At 43.0% G+C, this 26,618-nt stretch overlaps 2 protein-coding genes across 3 annotated transcripts; both read left to right on the top strand.

Moving 5' to 3' along the window:
• Positions 1–221: 221 nt before the first annotated feature.
• On the top strand, positions 222–9,425 carry LOC311492927 (synaptobrevin homolog YKT6-like; the record flags this gene model as incomplete). Of its 2 annotated transcripts, XM_084551377.1 has the most annotated exons (7): positions 222–325; positions 497–579; positions 669–769; positions 847–951; positions 7,326–7,391; positions 8,668–8,769; positions 8,864–9,425. In XM_084551377.1, 7 exons carry the CDS (start codon positions 222–224, stop codon positions 8,897–8,899), a joined length of 597 nt encoding a protein of 198 aa, XP_084407503.1. In that variant the 3' UTR covers positions 8,900–9,425. The 2 variants fall into 2 exon arrangements, with proteins under 2 accessions (XP_084407503.1, XP_084407504.1); XM_084551378.1 differs by lacking the exon at positions 8,668–8,769.
• A 2,417-nt stretch (positions 9,426–11,842) lies between these two features.
• LOC311493604 (uncharacterized protein) lies at positions 11,843–26,516 on the top strand. Its single transcript, XM_084552337.1, has 6 exons — positions 11,843–11,878; positions 23,126–23,141; positions 23,620–23,674; positions 24,353–24,424; positions 25,389–25,473; positions 25,732–26,516. Exons 1-6 carry the CDS (start codon positions 11,844–11,846, stop codon positions 25,778–25,780), a joined length of 312 nt encoding a protein of 103 aa, XP_084408463.1. The 5' UTR covers position 11,843; the 3' UTR covers positions 25,781–26,516.
• Positions 26,517–26,618: the final 102 nt, after the last annotated feature.

Genomic DNA, 26,618 nt, shown 5'->3' with positions numbered 1-26,618 from the left:
GATGGAGGGGAAACACAGCAGCAGTACTTTTTTACAATCCCGGAAACAGCTCGAACGTGAGGGGATGGAAACGAGTGGGGGTTTTAGCGGCGCTAACTAAGTGCAAACTACTTTGTGATTTGGTCGCTCTCGTGATTCTGCTCATGACATCTTCTCAATTAAACCACCGGGACTGTGTGATTGTGTCCGCTGTGACTGAGTACAAGTGATCCGGCGACAACATGAAGCTCTACAGCCTCAGCATCCTCTACAAAGGAACGAACAAAGCCAACATCCTCAAAGCGGCCTACGACCTGTCCTCCTTCGGCTTCTTTCAACGCACCAGGTAGCCTATTTATGCAACTTTTAAAAAAAAATTTTTTTAACCATAGGTCATTTTTAGGGCGTTGCTATAGATTGGTTATTACAGATTTTCTTAAAACATAAACCCACACGTAGAAAACAGCCTGTCTTTGCCTATGTATCATCAGTGACGTTATTCTTCCGGTTTGTGTAGCGTTCAGGAGTTCATGACCTTCACCAGTGCCTTGATTGTTGAACGATCATCTCAAGGAAGCCGTGTGTCTGTCAAAGAACAAGGTAATAAAAAAAGAGAAAGAAAGGTGGAGGAAGGACCAGGAAATGCTTTTGTTTTGATCATAACATACCTGTTTTTTGCTTTCTTTCAGAGTACCTGTGCCATGTGTATGTGAGGAATGACAACTTGAGTGGTGTAGTCATCGCAGATACCGAATACCCACAGAGAGTCTGTTTCACATTGCTCGACAAGGTGGTTATTATTAAAAGTGTTTGAAATGCTATTAAGGCGGTTTCAGATTCTAATTTGAGATGGCTCTCTTTTATTAGGTATTAGAGGAGTTCTCCAGACAAGTTGAAAGTATAGACTGGCCCTCTGGTAATCCCGAAACCATAAACTACAAAGCCCTGGACATTCATCTTTCTAAATACCAGGTCAGTGTGTTATCTGTTCGTGTTCACAAGGATATCGAGACCAGTTCTAACAACACAATGTTTATTCAAACAGTTATGTGACTGGTAATGATATTGCCGAAAAAAACAAAATCAAAAGTGGAGCATCAGCAGCATGTGTAGGAAGTGGCGTTTATTGCTATTATGTGGGTCATTGTGGTGTGTGTGTGTGTGTGTGTGTGTGTGTGTGTGTGTGTGTGTGTGTGTGTGTGTGTGTGTGTGTGTGTAGCGTCTTGGTTATGTATAAAAAAAAAGTTAATAGTTGAGAAGGCTCACTTCTGCTGCCATACACCTCTGTTGGTGTGCACTCTTCTAAAGATGCAATAGGTAAACTGCTTGGTTATATAGTTATAAGGTGGTCATATTAGATAATCTGTTACTAGGGATGCGATAACTTTTTTAAAAACCGATACCGAAAACTGATAACTTTCCGCTTCCAAAGGCCGATACCGATAACTGATAACCGATAACATACCTGAAGATGAGGAATACTAATGAGCAAAAGCCGCGCTGGCGTCCTCATACGCCTTCAAAACCCCATCGAATCTATGGATATGTTTCAAATGACTTTTCATGTATGAGGTATGGTGCTGATTTTTCCACCTCATGACACTTTCTTTAAAACAGGGATGGGCAACCTAAATGATGGAGGGGGGCACAATTTTTCATTGACACTACCTGAGGGCCACAATAGGACCGCACACGTAACCAGATGATAAAACTGCCATTTTAAATATGTTTGTGTATATATATGTTTAGTGAGGCAAACAAAAAATAACCACTTACTCTGATTTCGTTTTTTTAAATTAATTTGTGCATTTCTACACTAAGAAAGAGTTTAACATTTTCCCTGTATACCCACTCTACCTCACCACTATCAGTAGTGAGGTAAGAAGCCGCTGGTAAAAAGCTGGTAAAAAGCCGCTGTTGTTTGCGTAGGCCTACTTTTGATTTGAGGGCCGCTACGATAGCGGCGCTTGCAGCTTCCGTATACTTCTCGTATTTAGCTTTGTGCAACGTGTTGTAGCTAGTGATGACCCTCTGACACCCGAGGCTCCGACACATGCGCCGTAGCTCATGAAGCAATTGTATCGAACCACTGTGCCGAGGCGTGGTTCGGTCACGTGACTAGTGACGTTTGAAGCACTTGAGTGACGTTCGAAGCAGTTCAAGTGCTTCGAATGCTTCAGCGGCAAACGAATCACCCCAGGGGTTCGGTTTGTCATGTGAATCACCTGGTGGGATCGAGTGTGTTCAGGGATATCTCGGATATCCTATCCCTATTTAGTGGTGCTCATTTGAATGTTTCTTTGCATAGTAGGTTGGTTTGTTGCTGTAGTTGGAGTTAGTTGCGTATTTTGTGGAGATAGATCGTAAGATTCAGAGAGAAATAGATAAATTATTTACATAGATAACACTGGATTGATAGACATAGTTACATAGATAGTCCTAAATAGCGTTATATATAGATAAGATAGAGAGAGAGAGATACAGATAAGATATAGATATATAGTCAGAAGCGCGTATAGTTTTGGTTAGGACAAATCACGTGTTTTGTGACGTATGAACCATTTCACTGCTTCATTCAGAAACCCTGTCACTGGTTTGGTTGTCTCGGCTCTTCGGGAGAGATGAGATGAGTCTTCGAAGCAAATAATGACTGAGTCAAAGAGAGATTTGGTTTGACACTGTTGCATTCAGTACAAATATTCTCTAACACTACTAAACCATGATACCAAGAGCAAATGAAAATAGCTGATGTAAGCGCTGAAACATTAGTGTAAATTAGCAAAGGTTCATAGAGTGTAGCAGTGACGTAATCAAAATGGTCCACCGACAATGGCGCATCACTGATGAGGTTCGTGGTACACTGTGAAATCCCCGGTCTTTCATTAGCGAAACAAAGGTTCGATTCCCGTTTGTTCTTTATTATTATCTGTGCCGATGCACTAGCTCCCATTGCAGGCAATGGGAGCTAGTGCATGCACAGGCAGGTGCAGCCTGCCTGTGCATGGCACATATATTACTATTGCTCGAGCTTAATTTTCTTCCGCCTTCTTCCGTAGTTTTTCGGTTCGCTACTCCTCCCAGAGTTCTTAAAAAAAATAAACAAATTGCATATCCAGACGTGCGGCTTAATCGGGACAAGTGTGCTATGACTTTTCTAAGCGATCCTTCCAACGGGGCGAGAATAATCGGGCAAAAAGCGGGCGTTTTGGCCCATTGACATGAATGGAAAAGCCCGAAAAAATCGCCAACATTCCAAAATCTCCTGCTTCGCTTTGTCGAGCGATTACTCGGCCGTGCTTCGGAGTAGAAAAATGCTTGGAAGTTTGTACGAGGCACGGGAAGTGTAGCTTTTTGGTCCTGAAAACGGCGTTTCGGTACCTTTTACGGTTTGGTCAGGGTCGCAGTTTACGTTTTGGTGAAATTTTGGGAAAAAATTAAAAAATCATCGTTTATAATGGATCTCTATGGACGCACTCTCACTCTCACTCTAACTTCAGAGTTTCGTGGAAATTCTGAAAAAAAGAAGTTTAAATCTGACGGGGTGGCCACAGTTTTTGAGGTACAGAGATAAAAAATACATAAAAACGTAGGGATTTTTGTTGGCTTTCAGATGGTGTGGGTTTTATTTGTGTGGGACGTACGGTTTGGGCTGCAGGTTCCTCCGAGCGAGGAGTGCGCCGATCAGTTTTCGAATTTTTCTCCATGTGTGTGTATGTGGAAATCGAGAGCGATTTTTCGACGATTTTTCTCGTCGCATGCTTTTTTTCTAAAACGACTACGGACACAATTTTCGCAGTAGGCGCGTGGGAACAACACTAAATTGTAGAAAACCCTCGGCTGACGCTCACAACGTGTTCGTTTTCTCGATAGGACTTGTAGTTTTTGATTTATGAGCATTTGTTCGGAGGGCAAATCCTAGGGTGCAGGAGAGAAGGGAGTATAACATATAGAATATCATGTGCGGCATGTAGTCGTGGCAACGGCCCCTGACGAGCAGACCCAGCACAGGTGCACACACAAAGTGGAGGGAAAAGGGTTCTCAGTGGATAACAGGATCTGCCAATACATTAAAACCACCCCTTCCACTACTGTAGGGGGCCAGAACCTGACACTATGACCCCCACACTCCAACCCCTCCATCCACCCCTCCCACTATAGCATTACAGACACAGACTGCCAAAACATTATGACCCCTCAACCCATTACAGGACTATAGTTGGGCTGCAGAATCTGACACTATGACCCCCCCCCTCCTCCACTCCATTTAAGCATTACAGTAATAGACTGCCAAAATATTATGACCACTTAACCTATTACAGGACTATAGTATGGTGGCACAATCTGACACTATGACCCCCCCCCCCCCCCCCCTCCTCCACTCCATTTTAGCATTACAGTAATAGACTGCCAAAAACATTATGACCCCCTAAACCCATTACAGGACTATAGTAGGGAGCCAGAACCTGACACTATGACCCCCCCACTCCAACCCCCCCACCTCCCCTCCCACTATAGCATTACAGACACAGACTGACAAAACATTAGGGACTCTCACAGCATTACATTCACTACAGTAGGGAGGCTGAACACCCCATGAACCCCCCCTCCCTCCCTCCTCTCTCTCCCTCTCTCCCCCCTTCCCTCCTCTCTCTCCCTCTCTCCTCTGCCTCCTCTCTCCCCCTCCCTCCCTCCCTCCCTCCTCCCTTTCCCCCTCCCCCTCCCTTCCTCCCCCCTCTCTCTCCCCCCTCTCTCTCCTTTCCTGCCTCCTCTCTCTCCCTCCTCTCTCTCCCTCCCCCCCTCCTCTCTCTCCCTCCTCTCCCCCCGCCTCCTCTCTCTCCCTCCCTCCTCTCCCTCCTCTCTCTCCCTCCCTCGCTCCTCTCTCTCTCTCCCTCCCTCCCTCGCTCCTCTCTCTCCCTCCCTCCTCTCCCTCCTCTCTCTCCCCCTCCAACATGCATGACATCAAACTCACACCCATCCAGTCACTTTGTTGCCGAGTGATGTGATATAATATGATGATTTACCACGCACACTTGAAACTGGACGTCAGCATCATCGGCACAGTCAAAATTTCCGCAGGAATTTTCTAGTTTATTTTATTGTTATATGTATATAATTTTCTTATAATAAACTTTAAACCACATATCCATGTAATGTAGTCGAATAGGAATGTGCATGGCAAATCAAGTCCCATACAAGCATGAACCAGTATGACACGTCTCCATTGCACTACATTTTATTGTCCACTAGATGTCCTAATAGAGCACTGTGTCACTGAAGCTTCGAGTAATGAACCTTTTTTTGAATCACGTGTCGAGGCTTCAACAAAGCCTCGATTGCCCATCACTAGTTGTAGCGGCGACTTAAACTGAAATCTTTCAGATAGCGTCTCTAAGCAGACTAAGCACATAGGTTTGCCTTTACATTCTGTGAACAGATAATCTTCTTTCACCTGAAAGACACGATATTCTCGATCAAGTTGTCTCTCTCCTCCGCTCTTAACCACGGCTCAACGTCTCTTCTTCACTGGTAGAGAAGACCCGGTGGAAGCGTGTGCGAGGCGGTGTCTGTAGTGATGGGCAATCGAGGCTTTAGGCGTGTTCGACTTCATGCAGATCTGTGCAGATCTGACTTGACGTGATGCATGCTGGGTTGTTCATGCTCATAGACCTCGAATATGATTGGTTAAAATGAACTTGTTCAACCCAGCATGCATCACGTCAAGTCAGATCTGCACAGATCTGCATGAAGTCGAACACGCCTTTTGTTGAACTTTTGTTCAACGCATCTGCAGCAGAAACTCTCATACATGCCTTTATCACATCTAGGCTTGACTACTGCAATGCTCTTCTGTACGGCATCCCGGCTAAAACCCTAAACAGGCTGCAGTACGTCCAAAATTCTGCTGCAAGGCTACTCACCCGCACCAGGTCCTGGGATCACATTACTCCCATCCTCCAGCACCTGCATTGGCTTCCTGTCCACTACCGCATCCAATACAAAATCCTTCTTTTAGTCTATAAATCCCTACACAATCTGGCCCCGTCCTACCTATCAGATCTCCTTACCCCATACTTGCAATCCCGCACCCTCCGCACTACTGACACATGTCTTTTAACAGTCCCCAAAACGCGACTTCGTTCCATGAGTGACAGGGCCTTCAGTGTGGCAGGTCCTAAACTGTGGAATGCCCTGCCGCTTGTGATGCGCCAAAGTACATGTATGTCCACTTTTAAAACTCAATTAAAAACACATCTTTTTAGCTTAGCTTACCTGTCAGCCCCCTGATCTCTACTTGCACTGCTTCTTTTATTATTTCTTGTTTTATTTTCCCTGTTTTATCTGTCTGAGGGTGTTTTATATTCCTCTGCGTCTTGCCATTATATGTACTGTGTATCCTTGTATCCATGTCCAACTTATGTTATGTCCTTTCTTATCCTAATTTGTACAGTGTCCTTGGGTACCTTGAAAGGCGCTTTTTCTAAATAAAATTTATTATTATTATTATTATTATAATTGCTTCATGAGCTACGGCGCATGTGTCGGAGCCTCGGGTGTCAGAGGGCCATCACTAGGCGTCTGCATTGGAGGCGCCATCTAGTGGCCAACTGTGTTATTACAACTGATTCAGTGCCGCAGAGGACACATTTTTATAATTTTCAAAAATGAATCTAAGGGCCACTTCAAGTGTGGTTGCGGGCCGTGTGCGGCCCCCGCGCCGCCAGTTGCACATCCCTGCTTTAAACATTTATTACAAACAGCCAGAGAAAAGTCATCCACGGAAACTTTGAAAAAGTCCCACACCACCGCCGCTGCCGCCATGTTGTTTGTTTACAAACGTATGCACGTTGTGCTGCATTCAAGTGGTGACGGAAGTACCCCGTTCCCGGTTTGAGAGTCGTTTTTCCGACCTTTTATGTTTCTATGGTTTATGTGTAACATCCTGGATAATGGCAGCTACTACCAAAATCATGACCGATAATTATCGTGCACCCCTATCTGTAACGTGTTCATTCATTGCTCCGGGGGAGTCCTCTCTGACCGGACTTGGCTCGGTTTATTTTCTCCTGAATGGAGTGCGATTGCTGTGTTCCAACCAGAACTTAATGAACCGACATGAGGGATAAACGCTCCCAGTTTTGGACCAACGACCTAGTGTGAAAGCACCCAAAGAAAACCCTGATAGTCAATGATTGACTAGGTTATGATTGTGTAGGCCTACCAAGAACATATTGCTATTATCAAAGTTGATTGTTTTCTTATGTAATTTGACAGTGTTTGTGGGTACACACCAATATTGGTGTACTATTAAAGAACGTTGTTTTATTTTATGTGTATTTTTTCTTCAGAATCCCAGAGAAGCAGATGTGATGACCAAAGTGCAGGCGCAGCTGGACGAAATAAAGATCATCTTGGTAAACCACCTCCCTAATCAGAAACTCTAATGAATTAATCAAGACTTAAGTGTTTGCACATTATTTACTTGAATAGAAGCATTAGATTCATTTAGCACAATGCACACGTTATATACGGGCAGCTCACACTGCTAGAGTACTAACCTGAGAAGGGCAAAAAGCAGCTTCTTATCAGACTCAAAGATTATCTTAAAGCCTGGACTATTCAATTGGCGGCTCCCGGGCCGGGTCCGGCCCCTGAGGAATTTTGTACCGGCCCTTACAGTGTCGTGTAGTTATGATAGTCTAATACAGCGCATGACTATGGCTAATTGTACATTCTCTCGTGCAGTAGGAGATGGATATGCACACGTTTAAGTCAGACCTGTATTTTGAGGGACCGCACATGACCAAACAAAGTCGCCGTTCTCCGTTCACGCTCAAGTGCTGACTGTATATACGCCTGGCTCTGACGGCTCTGACTTCTTTCTTTCAAGCACGAAGGTTGGCTAACAAGACAAAATATCTCTCTCTACTTTCAAAAATGAGTTCAGTAGTTGTCCAGATCAAGAGGGTTGCCAACCGTCCCTTAAAAAACATCGTTCCGTATTTTGAAACAAACGTACGCGTCCCGTATTGAGCTGAAACGGGACGCACTTTGTCCCGTATTACCGTGAGAATCAAAAACAGTGTCTAAAATGTCAATGGAATGAATGAACAACAGGGCGCTTTATGTGAAAATTTACGGTAAACTTATTCCCAGGCCGTCTCCTGCTCTGTGACCAATGAGCTGACAGCGAGAATCGAATTGATTAAGATTAAGATTAAGTGTCTATCGGCCAAGTATACTTGTGTATACAAGGAATTTGGTCTCTGCATTTATCCCATCCGTGAATTAGTGAACACAAAGCACACAGTGAGGTGAAGCACACACTAACCCGGAGCAGTGAGCTGCCATGCTACAGCGGCGCTCGGGGAGCAGTGAGGGGTTAGGTGCCTTGCTCAAGGGCACTTCAGCCGCTTTCTACCGGTCGGGGGTTCGAACCGGCAACCCTCCGGTCACAAGCCCAAAGCGCTAACCAGTAGGCCACGGCTGGAATAGCCCTGTCTTAAAGGATTATCTTATATGGGTTGTTTCAAGGTTTCTCAGGACTAGTGCTTAAGACGTTCCTCTTGCCACGTCAGAAATCTGATGTGTACATAGCCGTCTCTCCTCTCTCAGATCTGCACAACTGACTAATTATGGCTTTGACACTTTGCACTGTTTCATTAAGAGATATATATGTTCCTTTTGTAGTACAACACTATGGATAGTCTGCTGGAAAGAGGAGAGAAACTGGAGGATCTTGTGGAAAAGTCTGAGCACCTGGGAAACCAGTCCAAAATCTTCTACAAGACTGTAAGTGCTGCTGACTCGTCACGTTAATACAGGACTGTGTGTGTCTGTTAACGGGTTGCTGTTAAGACACTGTGCGTTTGTGTTAACCCTGCAGGCACGGAAACAGAACTCCTGCTGTGAAATCATATGATGTCGCTGCCTCGTCCCCGTGGACACGCCTCTCTCTCTCTGCCTTTCTGCTCATCCTACAACTCCCATCACGCACCAGCCGCCAGCTCTCAACAAGGACAGAACTGGGGTGCCAGGATGAGAGCAAGAAAGGGTGGCCAGTCTAAGTGAGACCTCTCCAGGTTGTGACTGATGGGGGCTGAAGGAGTGATGGGGTTTGGTCAGGGGAAGAAGTACCATTTGAATTATTTTTAACCTTTTCTGAGGAAGAAAGTCAGGGTGTGACTGACTTTAGCCCTTTTATACAGTGGATCCCCCCACCGTCCGTTCAATTTGGGAGAGACCCAGAGGTGAACTGTCCCCCGCGCCCCCCTCCCCTTTCCCTTTCTCACACACACCTTCTGTGCACGGCACCTTCTCAGCAAGCAGGGGCGCCTGCAGCTGCAGGGGGCGACAATATCCCCACACAGACATGACAGATAATAGAAAACCATGTAGCGGCGCAGATTTATTTGTTCATTTTTTTCCAAGTGCTCGTGCCGCCCCCCTTGTGTCATGAAAAAATGTTGCCCCAGGCAGCTGCCCGGTTTGCCCGTGCCTAAAACTGCTACTGCTCTTATGTGTTCGTGCAGCAGGTTATGGTTGTGGTTCCTTTTATTGCGCACTAGGTGGCCCTGTTTATTTACTTCATACATCCTCTGAGCCTCAAGAGGTCAATCTAAAATACTCCAGTGAGAGCCAAGACAACGAGTGACTGCTTGGACATTTGATATCAAAACCTCACAGAATTTCCACGTTTAAACATCTTTGTTGAACTGGATTTAGTTACATAACACTTTGTTTATTTTCTTGCTTTTTTTTCTGTCTGGCAGTGTTAAATCTTCAACATTCCCGCTTTGGATGATTGTGTGACTGAGTGATGCTTAAAGCTAACAAGATTAAGATTAAGGTCTGTCGGCCAAGTATACTTGTGTATACAAGGAATTTGGTCTCTGCATTTATCCCATCCGTGAATTAGTGAACACACAAAGCACACAGTGAGGTGAAGCACACACTAACCCGGAGCAGTGAGCTGCCATGCTACAGCGGCACTCGGGGAGCAGTGAGGGGTTAGGTGCCTTGCTCAAGGGCACTTCAGCCGCTTTCTACCGGTCGGGGGTTCGAACCGGCAACCCTCCGGTCACAAGCCCAAAGCGCTAACCAGTAGGCCACGGCTGCAAGGAACGTGGGAGATGTTTCATATAGACGCAGCCTTATTGCAGTGTGTCTCACCTGTTCACTCTCATTTACTGTGCGTACTGAAGCCGTGCTTTTCGCTTTCACAGCTCTGGCCTCTTATTAACACACTCAAGCGGGCGTTTAAAAGCCTGCGCGGGCGTCCGCTGTCCAGGTCTCGTCTGGACCTCTCAGACCTGGGATCACTGACGTTTTTACCATCTCTTATTGTGACTGAGGTGATTTCGGGCATCCTCAGGTGCCGTTGCACTCTCTGGCCTCTTATTGTGTTGTTGTGAGTGTAACATTTGCGAAGAGAACAGACGTGTATTGAGTCATAACATCCCACTCTGGCTCTGAGACACTCTTTAGCTGACATAGTTTTACTATGAGCGCTGTTTTCTTTAATTTAGGTCTGATTTTTTTTCTCCCCAGGAACAGCTGATGTATTTATAGTGAAGAAATGCCTTCGGTCGTGCATTTTAGATGTTTCTCTGCTCTCTCTCTCTTATCTGCGTGTGTGTGTGATTTGCTGATGTGCAGCATCCAGCTGCAGGCTGCATCGATGTCGAGTGCCTGTGTGTATGGTGTGAGGATCGTACGTGTGGCCTGAATTTGCTGTTTCTGCTTTTACTGTGTAAACTTTTGTGCAATATCTGCAGACTGTTGGCGTGCGTCTCTCTTTAAATTGCAGAGAATACATGGAAAATTTTCCTCATATCAAAACGGTAAATTGACCTTTGTATATGCTGTTCTTATGACTCACGTGAAGCTTGTCCAGGTTTGTTTCTGACATGCGTTTCATTTCTTCTTTTAAAGAACTTCCAGTTAACGTGTTGAATTTGACCACCTGTCAGATCTATGGAGCTATGCTGTAGCTATATTCTAGGTCAGGTCGGACTGACCAGTGTGTGTGTCTGTGTGTGTGTGTGAATCAGTCTGCATAGAACACTTTGATCCAGATGTGGTCTGCAAATTTAAAACAAAGACTTCTGTTAATAATAAACTGTTTTTTCTGTCTGTATTAACATTTTGTTTTTTGCAACATTCACTTTTTCGCGCACAGCTGTTTGCAGAACATGTAATCTTACTTAGGTAAACGGAAAAACGCCTTCTGGTGTGTCATGTCTTTATTGTTTCTACTGTGAAAATTAGTTTCCAAAGTGTCAGTGTGGTATTTGGAAAAAAAAGAATTGCGGCACAGCAACAGGAAGTCAGCAGTGTTATCTTCAATATCCTTATCTCTAACCAGCACTTTTGAGATGTGGGAACTTTTTGTGTGAAGGTCAGACGAGAAGCTGGCTGTGGGAAAGTTAATATTAACAGAATCGAAGATACACGATATTGCAGCTTAAAACAGTTTGTCTCTTTGCCATTGAAAAATAAATAAAATAAAAAAATCACGAGATGAAGGTGTTTTTTTTTTTTCCAACGGATGTTAGCCCAGGTGACATCTGGGGGTGGGGAATCTATTTCGACTTTTGGCATACACACAGTTCGCTTGCCTATTTGGGAAAAAAAAAAAAAAAAAAAAAAAAAGCATAACAAATTAACAGTTTGCGCCCCCCCCCCAAAAAAAATTCAGCTTTACTTTCTCCGAATAAATCCACGCCGTCTCATCTGCTGAACCGCAACGTACGAGTTTAAAAGCGGCACTTGAATGCAGCACGAGAGGCGCCACACGCTCAGCTGAGATCAGAAGAAACCACATGAACTGATGAAGTCTGACAGCTGAGCCTTCAGAGACGTGGATGGAGGTGAAACACATCAGTACTTTTTACAATCCAGGTGTTGTGCCGTCGTATGCACCCTTGCCGTGAAAAGCACCCCCTCGCGGGAGCGCGCTTGAGCCGCTCCGCTGTTGGAAAAGTGAAGCAATTCGCCTCAATATCGCAAACAAACACTGGGGGAAATGCTGCCTCGTGATTTAATGATTTGTGAAGGGAATAGAAGGGAATGGCATTGGTTCGCGGGAGTTATTGAGCTCTAATGCTCAGTATAAAATATATAAAAATTAATATAAAAATTACATGTGTTCAAATGCAATAAAAACAGGTGAGAGTCATAGAGGAGGCTTAGATCTTCTGTTCTGTGTTGATTTTGAGCAAATGGGTCACATGACCTGGGAGTTATTGAGCTCTAATGCTCATATTTACAGTATAAAATATATTAAAATTAATATAAAATATTGCATGTGTTCAAATGCAATAACAAAGGAGTGTATCAGAGAGCAGGCTTGGCTAAATATTATGTAGCTTTTCCTGCAATTCAGGTTCATTTAGGTCAACAACAATAACATTCTGATCTTGTGGCCTGCAATGAAAAGGTAAAGGTGAAGGAATTTGAAGTGCACTGATTGTCATGTGTTTCTCAATATTAAAGGATATGCTCTCTCTGTCTTGTTTTTAAGATATGAAATATTTTTCATGCTGCTTAATAAAATGAAATATAATAAATATATCCACATCTGTAGCCTACGCTGTTTAAAGTACCTGATGCTGGGATAAAAGAGGCAGGGCAGGGCTGTGTTTTTCTACTTGCCACGATGTGCACCCCTGGTTAACTTGAACTAGGAAAGGTCCACATGGATGAAACTCACTCTGGTTATACACACTAGTCCCATCTCTAGACTGTGAAAAGCATTTGATGCTGGGATCAACCAAAAAGAATTACTGGGGGGGGTGCTTTTCAAGGCAGGGCTGTGTTTTTGTAATTGCCACGATGTGCACCCCTGGTTAACTTGAACTAGGAAAGGTCCACATGGATGAAACTCACTCTGGTTATACACACTAGTCCCATCTCTAGACTGTGAAAAGCATTTGATGCTGGGATCAACCAAAAAGAATTACTGGGGGGGGTGCTTTTCAAGGCAGGGCTGTGTTTTTGTAATTGCCACGATGTGCACCCCTGGTTAACTTGAACTAGGAAAGGTCCACATGGATGAAACTCACTCTGGTTATACACACTAGTCTCATCTCTAGACTGTGAAAAGCATTTGATGCTGGGATCAACCAAAAAGAATTACTGGGGGGGGTGCTTTTCAAGGCAGGGCTGTGTTTTTCTACTTGCCACGATGTGCACCCCTGGTTAACTTGACCTAGGAAAGGTCCACATGGATGAAACTCACTCTGGTTATACACACTAGTCCCATCTCTAGACTGTGAAAAGCATTTGATGCTGGGATCAACCAAAAAGAATTACTGGGGGGGGTGCTTTTCAAGGCAGGGCTGTGTTTTTGTAATTGCCACGATGTGCACCCCTGGTTAACTTGAACTAGGAAAGGTCCACATGGATGAAACTCACTCTGGTTATACACACTAGTCTCATCTCTAGACTGTGAAAAGCATTTGATGCTGGGATCAACCAAAAAGAATTACTGGGGGGGGTGCTTTTCAAGGCAGGGCTGTGTTTTTCTACTTGCCACGATGTGCACCCCTGGTTAACTTGAACTAGGAAAGGTCCACATGGATGAAACTCACTCTGGTTATACACACTAGTCCCATCTCTAGACTGTGAAAAGCATTTGATGCTGGGATCAACCAAAAAGAATTACTGGGGGGGGTGCTTTTCAAGGCAGGGCTGTGTTTTTGTAATTGCCACGATGTGCACCCCTGGTTAACTTGAACTAGGAAAGGTCCACATGGATGAAACTCACTCTGGTTATACACACTAGTCTCATCTCTAGACTGTGAAAAGCATTTGATGCTGGGATCAACCAAAAAGAATTACTGGGGGGGGTGCTTTTCAAGGCAGGGCTGTGTTTTTCTACTTGCCACGATGTGCACCCCTGGTTAACTTGAACTAGGAAAGGTCCACATGGATGAAACTCACTCCACTTATCTGAATCAGTCAGATTTATTGTCACAAACCATTTACTTAATACTGAACAGATCACAATAAGCAACATTTTTTGAACAGTGTCTTAACAATAAAATAAATAATGAGTAAATAATAAATTAAATACTGTTTAAATTAGAATTTCAATCTCACATCAACGTGGAAAAAGTAAAAAAAAACAAGAACAAAAAAAGATACAGCAGAAAAAACAACAAACTTATGTGCATCCAAGGCACAAGAATTCCTCATCCACGGAGGGCCTGTTCACACATCCGTGATGGTACCACCTCTGGCAGCTGTCACAGCAAATCTGGGCAAACAGGGATGTGTAGTGGTTAATAAGTTTTACTTTATATAGGGTACCCCTAAATATATGATACCACAAAATGTATTGACTATCAATATCCTTAATATTCCTTAAAATATTTGATGCTCACCAACATAAATAGTGTTCCGACAAAAAATTGAATTTCCTATAGCACGTTGTACAATTGAAAGTAAGTAATCTTACAGGTCAATAGGAAAAACAAGCACATTAATCATGCCTTTATTACATTTCGGGAATGCAGAAGGTTGTAATTACGTCTGCAAACCTAACATTGACAAAATCAGAAAAAAAATGCTTTTATGATTTTGTCAATGTTAGGTTATGAAGGCATTACCCATTGTGCTTCATCTTCGTCCTGGTCCTCCACTCCACAGTAAAAGCACAGGCTGCTTAGTTCATCTGTTCAGACAAACAATATTCAACAATATTAATTAACTTGCTTATAGTTGCATATTTATGAGATAACATGCATAAAAAACCAACAACATGAAGTGATTGAGATTGTAGAGGAAAAAGGAAACAGACCAGATTCTTCGAGGAGGCAAGTGGCTATGTTGAGCCTCAATTTCTCCACTGCCTCCTCTGACGTACTGATGTCGATTGCCTCTCCCTGCAAAATCTTTTCTGCAAACTTAAGAGAAGTTTGATTAGTAGATGGTGTGAGGATTGCATCTGTGACTTTTTCCCTCTAAATGACTACATACAAATCAAACATGAAATGTAAAGTATTGGTATACGTATAACACCTACATAGTCAATGCAGCGATTTTAAAACAGGTGTAATATGCTAATTGTAAGTTATGCATGCTCTTTTTGGGAAGACCAGAGAGCAGGGCATTACAATAATCTAAACGACAAGAGATAAAAGCATGCACCAGCACCTCCGTGCTGGCCTGAGAGAGAAACGGGTGGACTCTGGCTATATTCTTAAGATGGTAAAAACCTATCTTTGTTACGTTTTTGATGTGTGGAATCAAAGTGAGCTCAGAGTCAAAAATCACGGCCAGATTTTTTACTGATTTTGAGGGTTTAAAATCCTGTAACTTTGGTAAAAGTTTTTCTCTCTGGCCTTCAGGTTCAGTGACTTCACTGTAACTGCTACTGAATTTGAGTTTGACAATGATTAAAGGTAATTGGATTGCACACTCACTTTTAAGGCAAGAACTCCACATGATGTGCCATCTTGTTGGCAATCATGAGGGAGAGTGCTGCATGTCCATCTGGATACCGGGCAGCCTTTTTTCCTCATGAAGGCTCTAAAGTATGGAAATAATAGGCTTCATGTGTGAAAACGATTTCACATTATCATTTAGTAACTCATTGGATAGAAGTACAACTACATTTGAGAGTCAAATTTACCTCGTTGACTCCAGGCACTTCTTCATCTTTCCTGATGTTTCCCCGAGTGGATCAAGGAATACTGTTTTTCTCTCATGTGGATACATAACCTTTTATCATTGGAACATGGAAAAACAACATACATTAGTCAGAAACCCCTGGTTTTAGTGATATTACTGAAATTCTTTGAGTCAGGTTTTGTGTAGAACTTTTTAATAACTGAGTGTATGTAAGCATAGCCAAAAGTAAAATGGCAGTAGCAAGAGTTGTGCAGTGCTCCTCTTACCACCAACATCCAATGATGGTTCTCATTGACAATTCCCACAATTACATCATGTGCCACTGGATCAATCTGAAAGCAGTCATAAAAATACTAAATCCCCGTTGCTTGAAAAATGCATATTTGCAATATTTACAAAATTTAAAGTCATTAACATCCGGTACATACCCGTATTTTTCCAAATTTTTTCTGCCATATGGCAGTCATCGCATATGTGTCAATAACAGTGGCTTTACCAGCATTGGATTGGTTGTATTTTTGCACAAGCACTGTCAAATATGCGTTGATCACCTATAAAGAATTGTTACAAAAAACGCATTACGTATTGCACAGAGGCAGTTTCACAGAAAAAACATCTACTGCATTGTTGTAGTGTTACTGAATTTCTTTGCATGATCTAGGTAACTGCATTACAATGTACTGTAACTGTCATTGCTGAAATATTCGCCATTAGGGAGTGGAAAATCATGATTTTATAAAATAATGAAAAGGTGCTACCTCACTCTCAAGCTCCTTGTTGGGAGCAGTGTTGCTAATGTCCCAATAAAACAATTTGTACGGGCCCACTCGGGAAAGAAGCACATGTACATCTTTTCCAGCCCATGCCTCCTGCACATCTGAAAAAAATACAGTACAACATTATAACATTATTTGCAATCAATATTATTGTACAAGATTTGTCCTTTTTTAAAATATAAAATTACTAATCAAATTTAAAAAAAAAACAGTATCAAAATACCTACATTTTTCAGCTGAGGTGTGTGTATGAATCGGTGCTGGTGAGGTGGCTACTAAGACAGGGCCTGTTGATGGTGCCTCCACTGGCGCTGCTGGTGGTACTGGCGCTGCTGCTGGCGCTGCTGCTGGCGCTGCTGGTGGTACTGGCGCTGCTGCTGGCGCTGCTGCTGGCACTGCTGGTGGTGGTACTGGTGGTGCTGCTGGTGGTGGTACTGGCGCTGCTGCTGGCGCTGCTGGTGGTGGTACTGGCGCTGCTGCTGGCGCTGCTGCTGGCGCTGCTGGTGGTGGTGCTGGCGCTGCTGCTGGCGCTGCTGCTGGCGCTGCTGGTGGTGGTGCTGGCGCTGCTGCTGGCGCGGCCGGTGGTGCTGTGGAGGCTGCAGCTGCTGTGGCCATTTTTCTAGGGATTCGGGGCAGCTTCACTTTGGCAATTTTTAAATGGTCAACATTTATACTTTTAAAAACCGTACCATCTTCTGCCACCAGATCAGCACTTTTGCCTTGCAGTGCCACCAGAGTGAAAGGGCCAAGGAAATTTGGCTCCAGCTTGCCACCTTTCCTTTGCTGACTCCTGACATTCTGTCTCCATACTTTGTCTCCCACTTTCAATGCAGGTTTGGCAGCACCCTCCTTCATGCGCCTCTTTGTGCTCTCCTGCTGTTTCTTAATGTTTTCGTGGAGAATGTCTTTTATGAGGTCAAGGCGCTTTATGTCCTCTGACACAGCCTCCTCACCAACAACATCCTCAACACTGCTGTCCACCTGTGAACACATGTTTTACACTCTTTCAGTCCATATTTTCAACACTTCATCAATCTCAAATCAACTCAAAATGTATTTACAATATATAGCACATTTAAAAACAACCTTAGTTGCCCAAAGTGCTGCACAACATACAAGTGCTAGCAATATAGATAAAAACAACATAAATCATCAACATAGATTAACAATGCGATAGGGCAATAAGAACAGTTACTAAGATAAGGTAAAACAAATAAAAGCTATACTAAAAGATGAAGATAAGAGGTCAGGGTGTCAGGGTGAAATGAAGGCCAGAAAAAAAGGTGGATCTTTAAGAGTGATTCATATTGAGACATGTTTACCGACCATGAAATCTTCAGGCACTTCAATGGGATACCTGGCTTCTCGCCCAAACATTAAAAAAAATGGGGAGAACCGAGTTGTCATTTGTTTTTTTGTCCTCAACCCAAACATGACGGCATCCAGATATTCATCCCAAGTGTCTGGCTTTTGGGCCACCAACTTGCTGAGAGCTCTAAAAATAAACAAAAAAACAAGAGAATTTTTACTGACTGAATAGGCATCTCCCAAAAACATATTTATGGTCCACTTGCATTTGTTACTGTACGTATGACAATAATGTCCATTAAGTATGTGAATTTATGTTAAATCAACAATGTGGAAAATCCCCACCTCCTTCTCCTTACATCAGTGGAGGGCGGAGTCCTGAAGTCTACTTAGGCAGCCAGTTCACCTGTGTGAGTCCTTTTTCCCTTGCCTGAGAACAAAGGAGCTGGCTGGCCTCATCACTCATCCCCAACTGTTTGAGCTGTGTATATGATGTAAGCTATTCCTTCTATTCCACACACTCTTAACATATATATTAATAATTTAACTATTAAATATACTAAGTTCTACCTTTGAGCAGTGTTTTGTTTAGATCAAATTTCTTCTGTTTATTTGTTAATTGATCCTTATGTTTGAGTTGTGTGGACCAATATTAAGCTGTACTTTAATTTTCTCCCTTTTCTATCAGAGTTCAACCAGCTTAAAACAATAAATGAACATAACTGGATTCCCTGTGTTTGTGCATTGTTCTGACCAACAATCCAATGCGTTGATCCACCATAACTCTGAACCAGTTACTTATCCCTCACCAAGTCAATATTTTACAAACAATTTTTCAACAACACATGGGGCGGTGTTTACCCGCCCATGTGTTTGAGGCTATAGTCCTCACTGCAGGTGACCTCCACTCGATTCCCGCGCCGAGCGGTCCTATCCTGCGTGTCTTTCCCCCCTCTCTGCCTCCCATTTCCTGTCTCTCTCAACTGTCCTGTCAATTAAAGGCAAAAAAGCCCCCCCCCAAAAAAATAAAAAATCAATCAACCATTTGCCTCACCTCTGTATGGTGCCATTCAAACGCTCTACCAGGCCATTGGTTTGCGGATGATATGGTGAGCATAGACTGCGTTTAATCCCCAATATGGCACAGACCTTCTTGTTAATCTGTTAATATAAAGAACACGTGTGTTTATAACAATAAGGCAAGGCAATTTTAGTTGTATAGCCCGTTTTTACAAACAGTTTGTCTCAAAGGGCTTTACATGGCATTATAACATCCTCTGTCCTTAGACCCTCACATCGACTGAGGAAAAACTCCAGGAAACCCTTTTAACAGGGAAAAATCAGAGAAACCTCAGGATAAGTAAGAGAGGAGGGATCCCTCACCCAACACAGACAGACGTGCAATAGATGTTGTTACAGACAAGAAAACAACACATGTTGATCAAAACACAACTGAATATTTCTCCAACCTATTTTTAAACTTACTGCATTCACAAACTCTCTCCCCTGGTCAGTGAGGATTCTCTTTGGTGCCTCAAACTGGTGAAAGAATTTCACTATACATTGAGTCACTTCTTCAGCCGTTTTGGAACGCAGAGGATATGCCTGGGGCCACTTTGTAAGGTAATCCACCATTACACAAATATATTGATAACCACTTTTGGTTGTCCGAAGCTTGCCAATCAGGTCCATGCCAAGCAATTCAAATGGATGTGTGACCTGTAAAAAGCAGTAGAAAATAAGTATGATATCATTCTGAATATAATGTTTGTAAGCATTTCGTTGTTTAAAGAAAATAAGGCTGATAAATGCATTCAGTCTTGTAATCCAGAATCGTCCGATACAACACTGGATCCATTGCTGTCAACGTGATTGTTTGCTGTCAATTTTCAGGTCTTTAATGGCATAGGCCCATTTATCATCACATGCAGTATATGCGTGTGCGGATATATACGCGCACGCGCACATGCACACGCACGTATGTATACTGTATATTTATGAATAAATTATAACAAAATTAGTTTACAAAATTGATTAATTATAATGTATTTACTGATCTATTACTATGCAAATACCATATTATTAAAAACAAAAAAGGGGGAAATGCATACAGTTAGACTAAATGTTGTTGTTTCATATGTTGTGTATGTTACTTGATGTGCAAATGCAATTCTGTGCAAAACAAAAACATCACAAACAATGCTGACAAGTATTACCCTAATATTTTCATTAAAGTGGTGTTTTTCTCCCAGCATGTGGGAGAAATGGGGAAAAGTGCAGTGATGGTTTTGATATTAGGAAGTTGTTGATGAAATATTTCTATATTTCCTTTCCATAGTTTTCACACCTCATTCATTGAAACCAAATGTTCGCTGCACATTGTGGCAGGCAGAACAGCAGCCCTGCCTTGAAAAGCACCCCCCCCCCAGTAATTCTTTTTGGTTGATCCCAGCATCAAATGCTTTTCACAGTCTAGAGATGAGACTAGTGTGTATAACCAGAGTGAGTTTCATCCATGTGGACCTTTCCTAGTTCAAGTTAACCAGGGGTGCACATCGTGGCAATTACAAAAACACAGCCCTGCCTTGAAAAGCACCCCCCCCAGTAATTCTTTTTGGTTGATCCCAGCATCAAATGCTTTTCACAGTCTAGAGATGGGACTAGTGTGTATAACCAGAGTGAGTTTCATCCATGTGGACCTTTCCTAGTTCAAGTTAACCAGGGGTGCACATCGTGGCAATTACAAAAACACAGCCCTGCCTTGAAAAGCACCCCCCCCCAGTAATTCTTTTTGGTTGATCCCAGCATCAAATGCTTTTCACAGTCTAGAGATGGGACTAGTGTGTATAACCAGAGTGAGTTTCATCCATGTGGACCTTTCCTAGTTCAAGTTAACCAGGGGTGCACATCGTGGCAATTACAAAAACACAGCCCTGCCTTGAAAAGCACCCCCCCCAGTAATTCTTTTTGGTTGATCCCAGCATCAAATGCTTTTCACAGTCTAGAGATGAGACTAGTGTGTATAACCAGAGTGAGTTTCATCCATGTGGACCTTTCCTAGTTCAAGTTAACCAGGGGTGCACATCGTGGCAATTACAAAAACACAGCCCTGCCTTGAAAAGCACCCCCCCCAGTAATTCTTTTTGGTTGATCCCAGCATCAAATGCTTTTCACAGTCTAGAGATGGGACTAGTGTGTATAACCAGAGTGAGTTTCATCCATGTGGACCTTTCCTAGTTCAAGTTAACCAGGGGTGCACATCGTGGCAAGTAGAAAAACACAGCCCTGCCTTGAAAAGCACCCCCCCCAGTAATTCTTTTTGGTTGATCCCAGCATCAAATGCTTTTCACAGTCTAGAGATGAGACTAGTGTGTATAACCAGAGTGAGTTTCATCCATGTGGACCTTTCCTAGTTCAAGTTAACCAGGGGTGCACATCGTGGCAATTACAAAAACACAGCCCTGCCTTGAAAAGCACCCCCCCCAGTAATTCTTTTTGGTTGATCCCAGCATCAAATGCTTTTCACAGTCTAGAGATGGGACTAGTGTGTATAACCAGAGTGAGTTTCATCCATGTGGACCTTTCCTAGTTCAAGTTAACCAGGGGTGCACATCGTGGCAAGTAGAAAAACACAGCCCTGCCTTGAAAAGCACCCCCCCCAGTAATTCTTTTTGGTTGATCCCAGCATCAAATGCTTTTCACAGTCTAGAGATGAGACTAGTGTGTATAACCAGAGTGAGTTTCATCCATGTGGACCTTTCCTAGTTCAAGTTAACCAGGGGTGCACATCGTGGCAATTACAAAAACACAGCCCTGCCTTGAAAAGCACCCCCCCCAGTAATTCTTTTTGGTTGATCCCAGCATCAAATGCTTTTCACAGTCTAGAGATGGGACTAGTGTGTATAACCAGAGTGAGTTTCATCCATGTGGACCTTTCCTAGGTCAAGTTAACCAGGGGTGCACATCGTGGCAAGTAGAAAAACACAGCCCTGCCTTGAAAAGCACCCCCCCCAGTAATTCTTTTTGGTTGATCCCAGCATCAAATGCTTTTCACAGTCTAGAGATGAGACTAGTGTGTATAACCAGAGTGAGTTTCATCCATGTGGACCTTTCCTAGTTCAAGTTAACCAGGGGTGCACATCGTGGCAATTACAAAAACACAGCCCTGCCTTGAAAAGCACCCCCCCCAGTAATTCTTTTTGGTTGATCCCAGCATCAAATGCTTTTCACAGTCTAGAGATGGGACTAGTGTGTATAACCAGAGTGAGTTTCATCCATGTGGACCTTTCCTAGTTCAAGTTAACCAGGGGTGCACATCGTGGCAATTACAAAAAAACAGCCCTGCCTTGAAAAGCACCCCCCCCAGTAATTCTTTTTGGTTGATCCCAGCATCAAATGCTTTTCACAGTCTAGAGATGGGACTAGTGTGTATAACCAGAGTGAGTTTCATCCATGTGGACCTTTCCTAGTTCAAGTTAACCAGGGGTGCACATCGTGGCAATTACAAAAACACAGCCCTGCCTTGAAAAGCACCCCCCCCAGTAATTCTTTTTGGTTGATCCCAGCATCAAATGCTTTTCACAGTCTAGAGATGGGACTAGTGTGTATAACCAGAGTGAGTTTCATCCATGTGGACCTTTCCTAGTTCAAGTTAACCAGGGGTGCACATCGTGGCAAGTAGAAAAACACAGCCCTGCCCTGCCTCTTTTATCCCAGCATCAGGTACTTTAAACAGCGTAGGCTACAGATGTGGATATATTTATTATATTTCATTTTATTAAGCAGCATGAAAAATATTTCATATCTTAAAAACAAGACAGAGAGAGCATATCCTTTAATATTGAGAAACACATGACAATCAGTGCACTTCAAATTCCTTCACCTTTACCTTTTCATTGCAGGCCACAAGATCAGAATGTTATTGTTGTTGACCTAAATGAACCTGAATTGCAGGAAAAGCTACATAATATTTAGCCAAGCCTGCTCTCTGATACACTCCTTTGTTATTGCATTTGAACACATGCAATATTTTATATTAATTTTAATATATTTTATACTGTAAATATGAGCATTAGAGCTCAATAACTCCCAGGTCATGTGACCCATTTGCTCAAAATCAACACAGAACAGAAGATCTAAGCCTCCTCTATGACTCTCACCTGTTTTTATTGCATTTGAACACATGTAATTTTTATATTAATTTTTATATATTTTATACTGAGCATTAGAGCTCAATAACTCCCGCGAACCAATGCCATTCCCTTCTATTCCCTTCACAAATCATTAAATCACGAGGCAGCATTTCCCCCAGTGTTTGTTTGCGATATTGAGGCGAATTGCTTCACTTTTCCAACAGCGGAGCGGCTCAAGCGCGCTCCCGCGAGGGGGTGCTTTTCACGGCAAGGGTGCATACGACGGCACAACACCGGAAACGACTCGAAGGTGAGGGGATGGAAACTGGTGGGGATTTTTTTTTTTCTTCTTTCTTTCGTGTCAAAACAAGGACGAGTCTCGCTCGGGATCTAGATCTAGTTTACGACGGTTCAAGCCTGACACTGCATTGTTTGGGCTTTTCCTATTTTTTTAAGTCCGCGATCAGTATTGCTTCATACAAACAAACTGTTGTCTAAAAAAACGCATATGGTTTTGAGAATATATGGCTTCAAGTTTCATTTCCTTATCTTTTGCTCCTGCCGTTGCCCGAAGTGCTCTGATTTTCCACCTTGCTGAACTTCCTGCAGCAAGTTTCCACCTCTGCTCTGTTTGCGGATCTGCCTTGAACCTCGCTGTCTCCTTTTCTGTCTTGACCAGTGTTATTTGAATAACGTGTGCTGATCTCAATCTGCGCAAGGCGAGTTGTTACCCGATTTAAAGTAGATAAATGTATGTGTGTGTGTGTCCTGTTTTGCTGTATTTTCAGATGGTTGACCCAGATCTTAGAGGCCAGCTTTTACGCACTGCTCAACAGAGAAATGGTGAGCTTTATCTCCTCTACCTTAATCAGACATATAGGGAGGTGCAAACCAAAATAAAAGGCTGAAGTACGTGAAGAGCCTTAACTTTGCAATAGGTAAACCAGACAAACAAATCTACTTCAGGCAAATTCCACTTGGTAGGATGTGACAAGCTTTAGATGTCTGACATTCATGGACATTGTAGTTCAGAGTATCACAATTCAAAGGTAAGCTGAGAAGCCTGCCTAACTTGAAAAGTGAAGTATTCACCAAAATTTAAATTATTGTTATTATTATGTGGCAAGGGAACAATTGGAACATTCTGCATGCATGTGGTGAAACAAGCTAAGTTAGTTCAGTACCAGAGAAGACACCGATGAGGAGATCTGGAAAGTGTTTGGAGCGCCTGCTGAAAAAGAAGCGACTGTAGTGCACACTGCAGTATTCTGCAGAAGTCAAATATTCAAAAATGACCACAGATTTGAATCCCCGTCCCTGACGCAGTTTCATCGCTCGCTGCAAACCGGGAGCTTGCAAAGTCTGGCTGGGAATTTTTCAGGATGAGGTGTTTTATATTTCTATTTCCTCACCTGCATGTTGTTAATGAGCCCACATTGGAGACTGTTGAGTTATTTCTGTAAGTAACAACACACACGCACAAGCTTAGATGTCTGCATTGTTTCTGTTTTCTCCTTCAAGTTTCGACTGCAGCTGTCACTCATCCCTCCTCTGCAGAGGACGCTTTAGTCACCACGAATGGAATCATCCCTGGTGAGAAAACAGATTTTTAAGATGCACGATCGCGAATAAAGGTATACCAAGCTGCACTATAGACAGTCAGCCAAGATCTAAAAAGCAAAAACCAGGAGCATTTTAGCTGTCGGTTGTTAGGGACTGCAAAAGAAGATTTTGATCAGAGTACTTTGGGTTAATTTGCATTGGCCGAGGCCGCCGTTCAGACTTTTTAATAGTGGTTCTAAGATTGACGGATCTCGTTGCGCACATGCAAAAGTATTACGCTTCTTGTAAATGAGGTTTAGCACATGTGATTTCATTCAAATCCCAGTCTTATGTAATGTTTGAGAACCTTGCACAAGAGAACCTCTGCACTTTAGTGACCCCTCCAGGCCCCTCATGTTTCCTTTCCACTGTTTGCTTGGGGAAGGCGTAGAGTACCCCCACTGTATCAATATGAAGGAAAGTGTTTAACTGCAACAGCATCTAAACTGTTGCGTTGGACCTGAAGGAGGCACCCACGACACCCTTTACTTGTTATTTTATTGGTTATAAACAGTTTTTGCAGAATGTTTGTGAACCGTGCAACTTCTTGAACCTTAAAGTCAGCCGGAGAGGTTCCACCGACTATTTACATGCTCATTTCTGGTCAGGAAACGCGATCTGTTTGTGTTTCAGATAAGTTCAGAGGACCTAAACTAGAAGTTTGGAAATGGTCGTGAAATTCTAAAGGTCTCAGCGACGCGTGGCATTAGCCGTGTCTGCAGGATAATAGACTGCCGAGCTGTAGATGTTAGGCCTACAGGAACATGAGGAGCATGAACACTGTTTTTGTGGAGGAACCGGTTTAATTTGGTTTGTGAAGCTTGTAAGTCGCGTCTGCAATACTCGGGGGAAAAGAATGTAGAACACACAGCAGATCATGCCAAACCACGCCAGGCTTGTGGTGTTGTGCTTTAACACGCGTGGATAACCAAATTGTATGTGTTTGTGCTTGTAGGTTTAATTGCAGCCACGATCTTCATCACCTTTTTACTTGCTCTCTATGCCGTCCTGTGGAAGTGCATGGTGTCACCACCACGACGGTAAAAAAAACAAAAAAACCCACACACACACACACACACCCACAGGTTCCAACTTGATCTTTACAGGATCTTCCTTCGGTTTGATTTTGTTGACACAGCAGTCCCGTAAACTGCTGTTTGTTCCCCTGCCTTTTTGTGTCACATGTCTGAACTTTGTATCCTCTGCTCATCAGAAAAACACCTCACGTTAAATTGTGTTACTCCTTCTTTTTATTGTGGTTGTCACGCAAACACACTCCTTTCTGTGTCTCTTTCCAGAAAAAACAGCAAGGTGAGGGTGAGAGTACATCCGGGCACAGCTGTGTGAAGAGGTAGAAAATACGCTGCGTCCGTTCTGCAGGTCATTTCGGATCCTAATGGCGAGGGGACTCAAATCTGGGAGCAGACTTTGCTCTCTGACAGAGATCCGTCTTAATGGATCCAAAGATCAAACCACAAAAAAAAAAAAAAAAAAAACAATGACTCAGCTTAAGTGGATGTACCGCAGCTTTCCTGACCGCTGTATGCGTCTGTTGATTCTGTGACGATGTGGAACACTGTTTTGGCAGGTCAGACTGCTGCCCTTTTCTGTTGTTTTCTGTGAAATGCGCACTACTGAGGGGCGGCTCGGGCCACAGCTCGCGCCAGTGACCAATAAGCTGTCTGTATGTTTGTCTAAGAGAGATTATGGTATTGTTAGTGCATTTACTGTAGATAATTTGTCTTTTTTTTAGTACTAGCACTAAATAGAGAGTTACATTTTCAAGCATGTCTCATAGTATTCCCATATAATATAGTCATTTGGTACCATATCCACACTTATCACCCTTTTAATCTGGAACTGTTTTTATTTTTGGGTAATGTCATCCCAACACCTCTACTGGAGACGGCACTAAAATGTGGAATGTTTTATATTTAAAACCTCAGAGTTATTCCTTTTTCTCAGGGTTTTGAAACAAGTGTATGATTTATTTTTTTGAACACTATAACAACCCGTGACTCGTGTTTTTTTGGGTTTTTGTTTTTCCATTTAGTGAATATGAATAAATGCAAAGCTCACTGACTGAGTCACAGTTTTCCTGAAGCTGTCAATCACTTGTTTTTCCCCTTGTGTTTCATGGTGTTTGTAACTTCACTGTGGAAAGAACTTTGGAAGTTAAAATTAT

Source organism: Chelon labrosus (assembly GCF_963514085.1).
Source record: "Chelon labrosus genome assembly, chromosome: 9".
Classification (NCBI taxonomy): Eukaryota; Metazoa; Chordata; class Actinopteri; order Mugiliformes; family Mugilidae; genus Chelon; species Chelon labrosus.
Note: the sequence above shows the minus strand (reverse complement) of the source record. Positions and strands in the feature narration are given on the sequence as shown.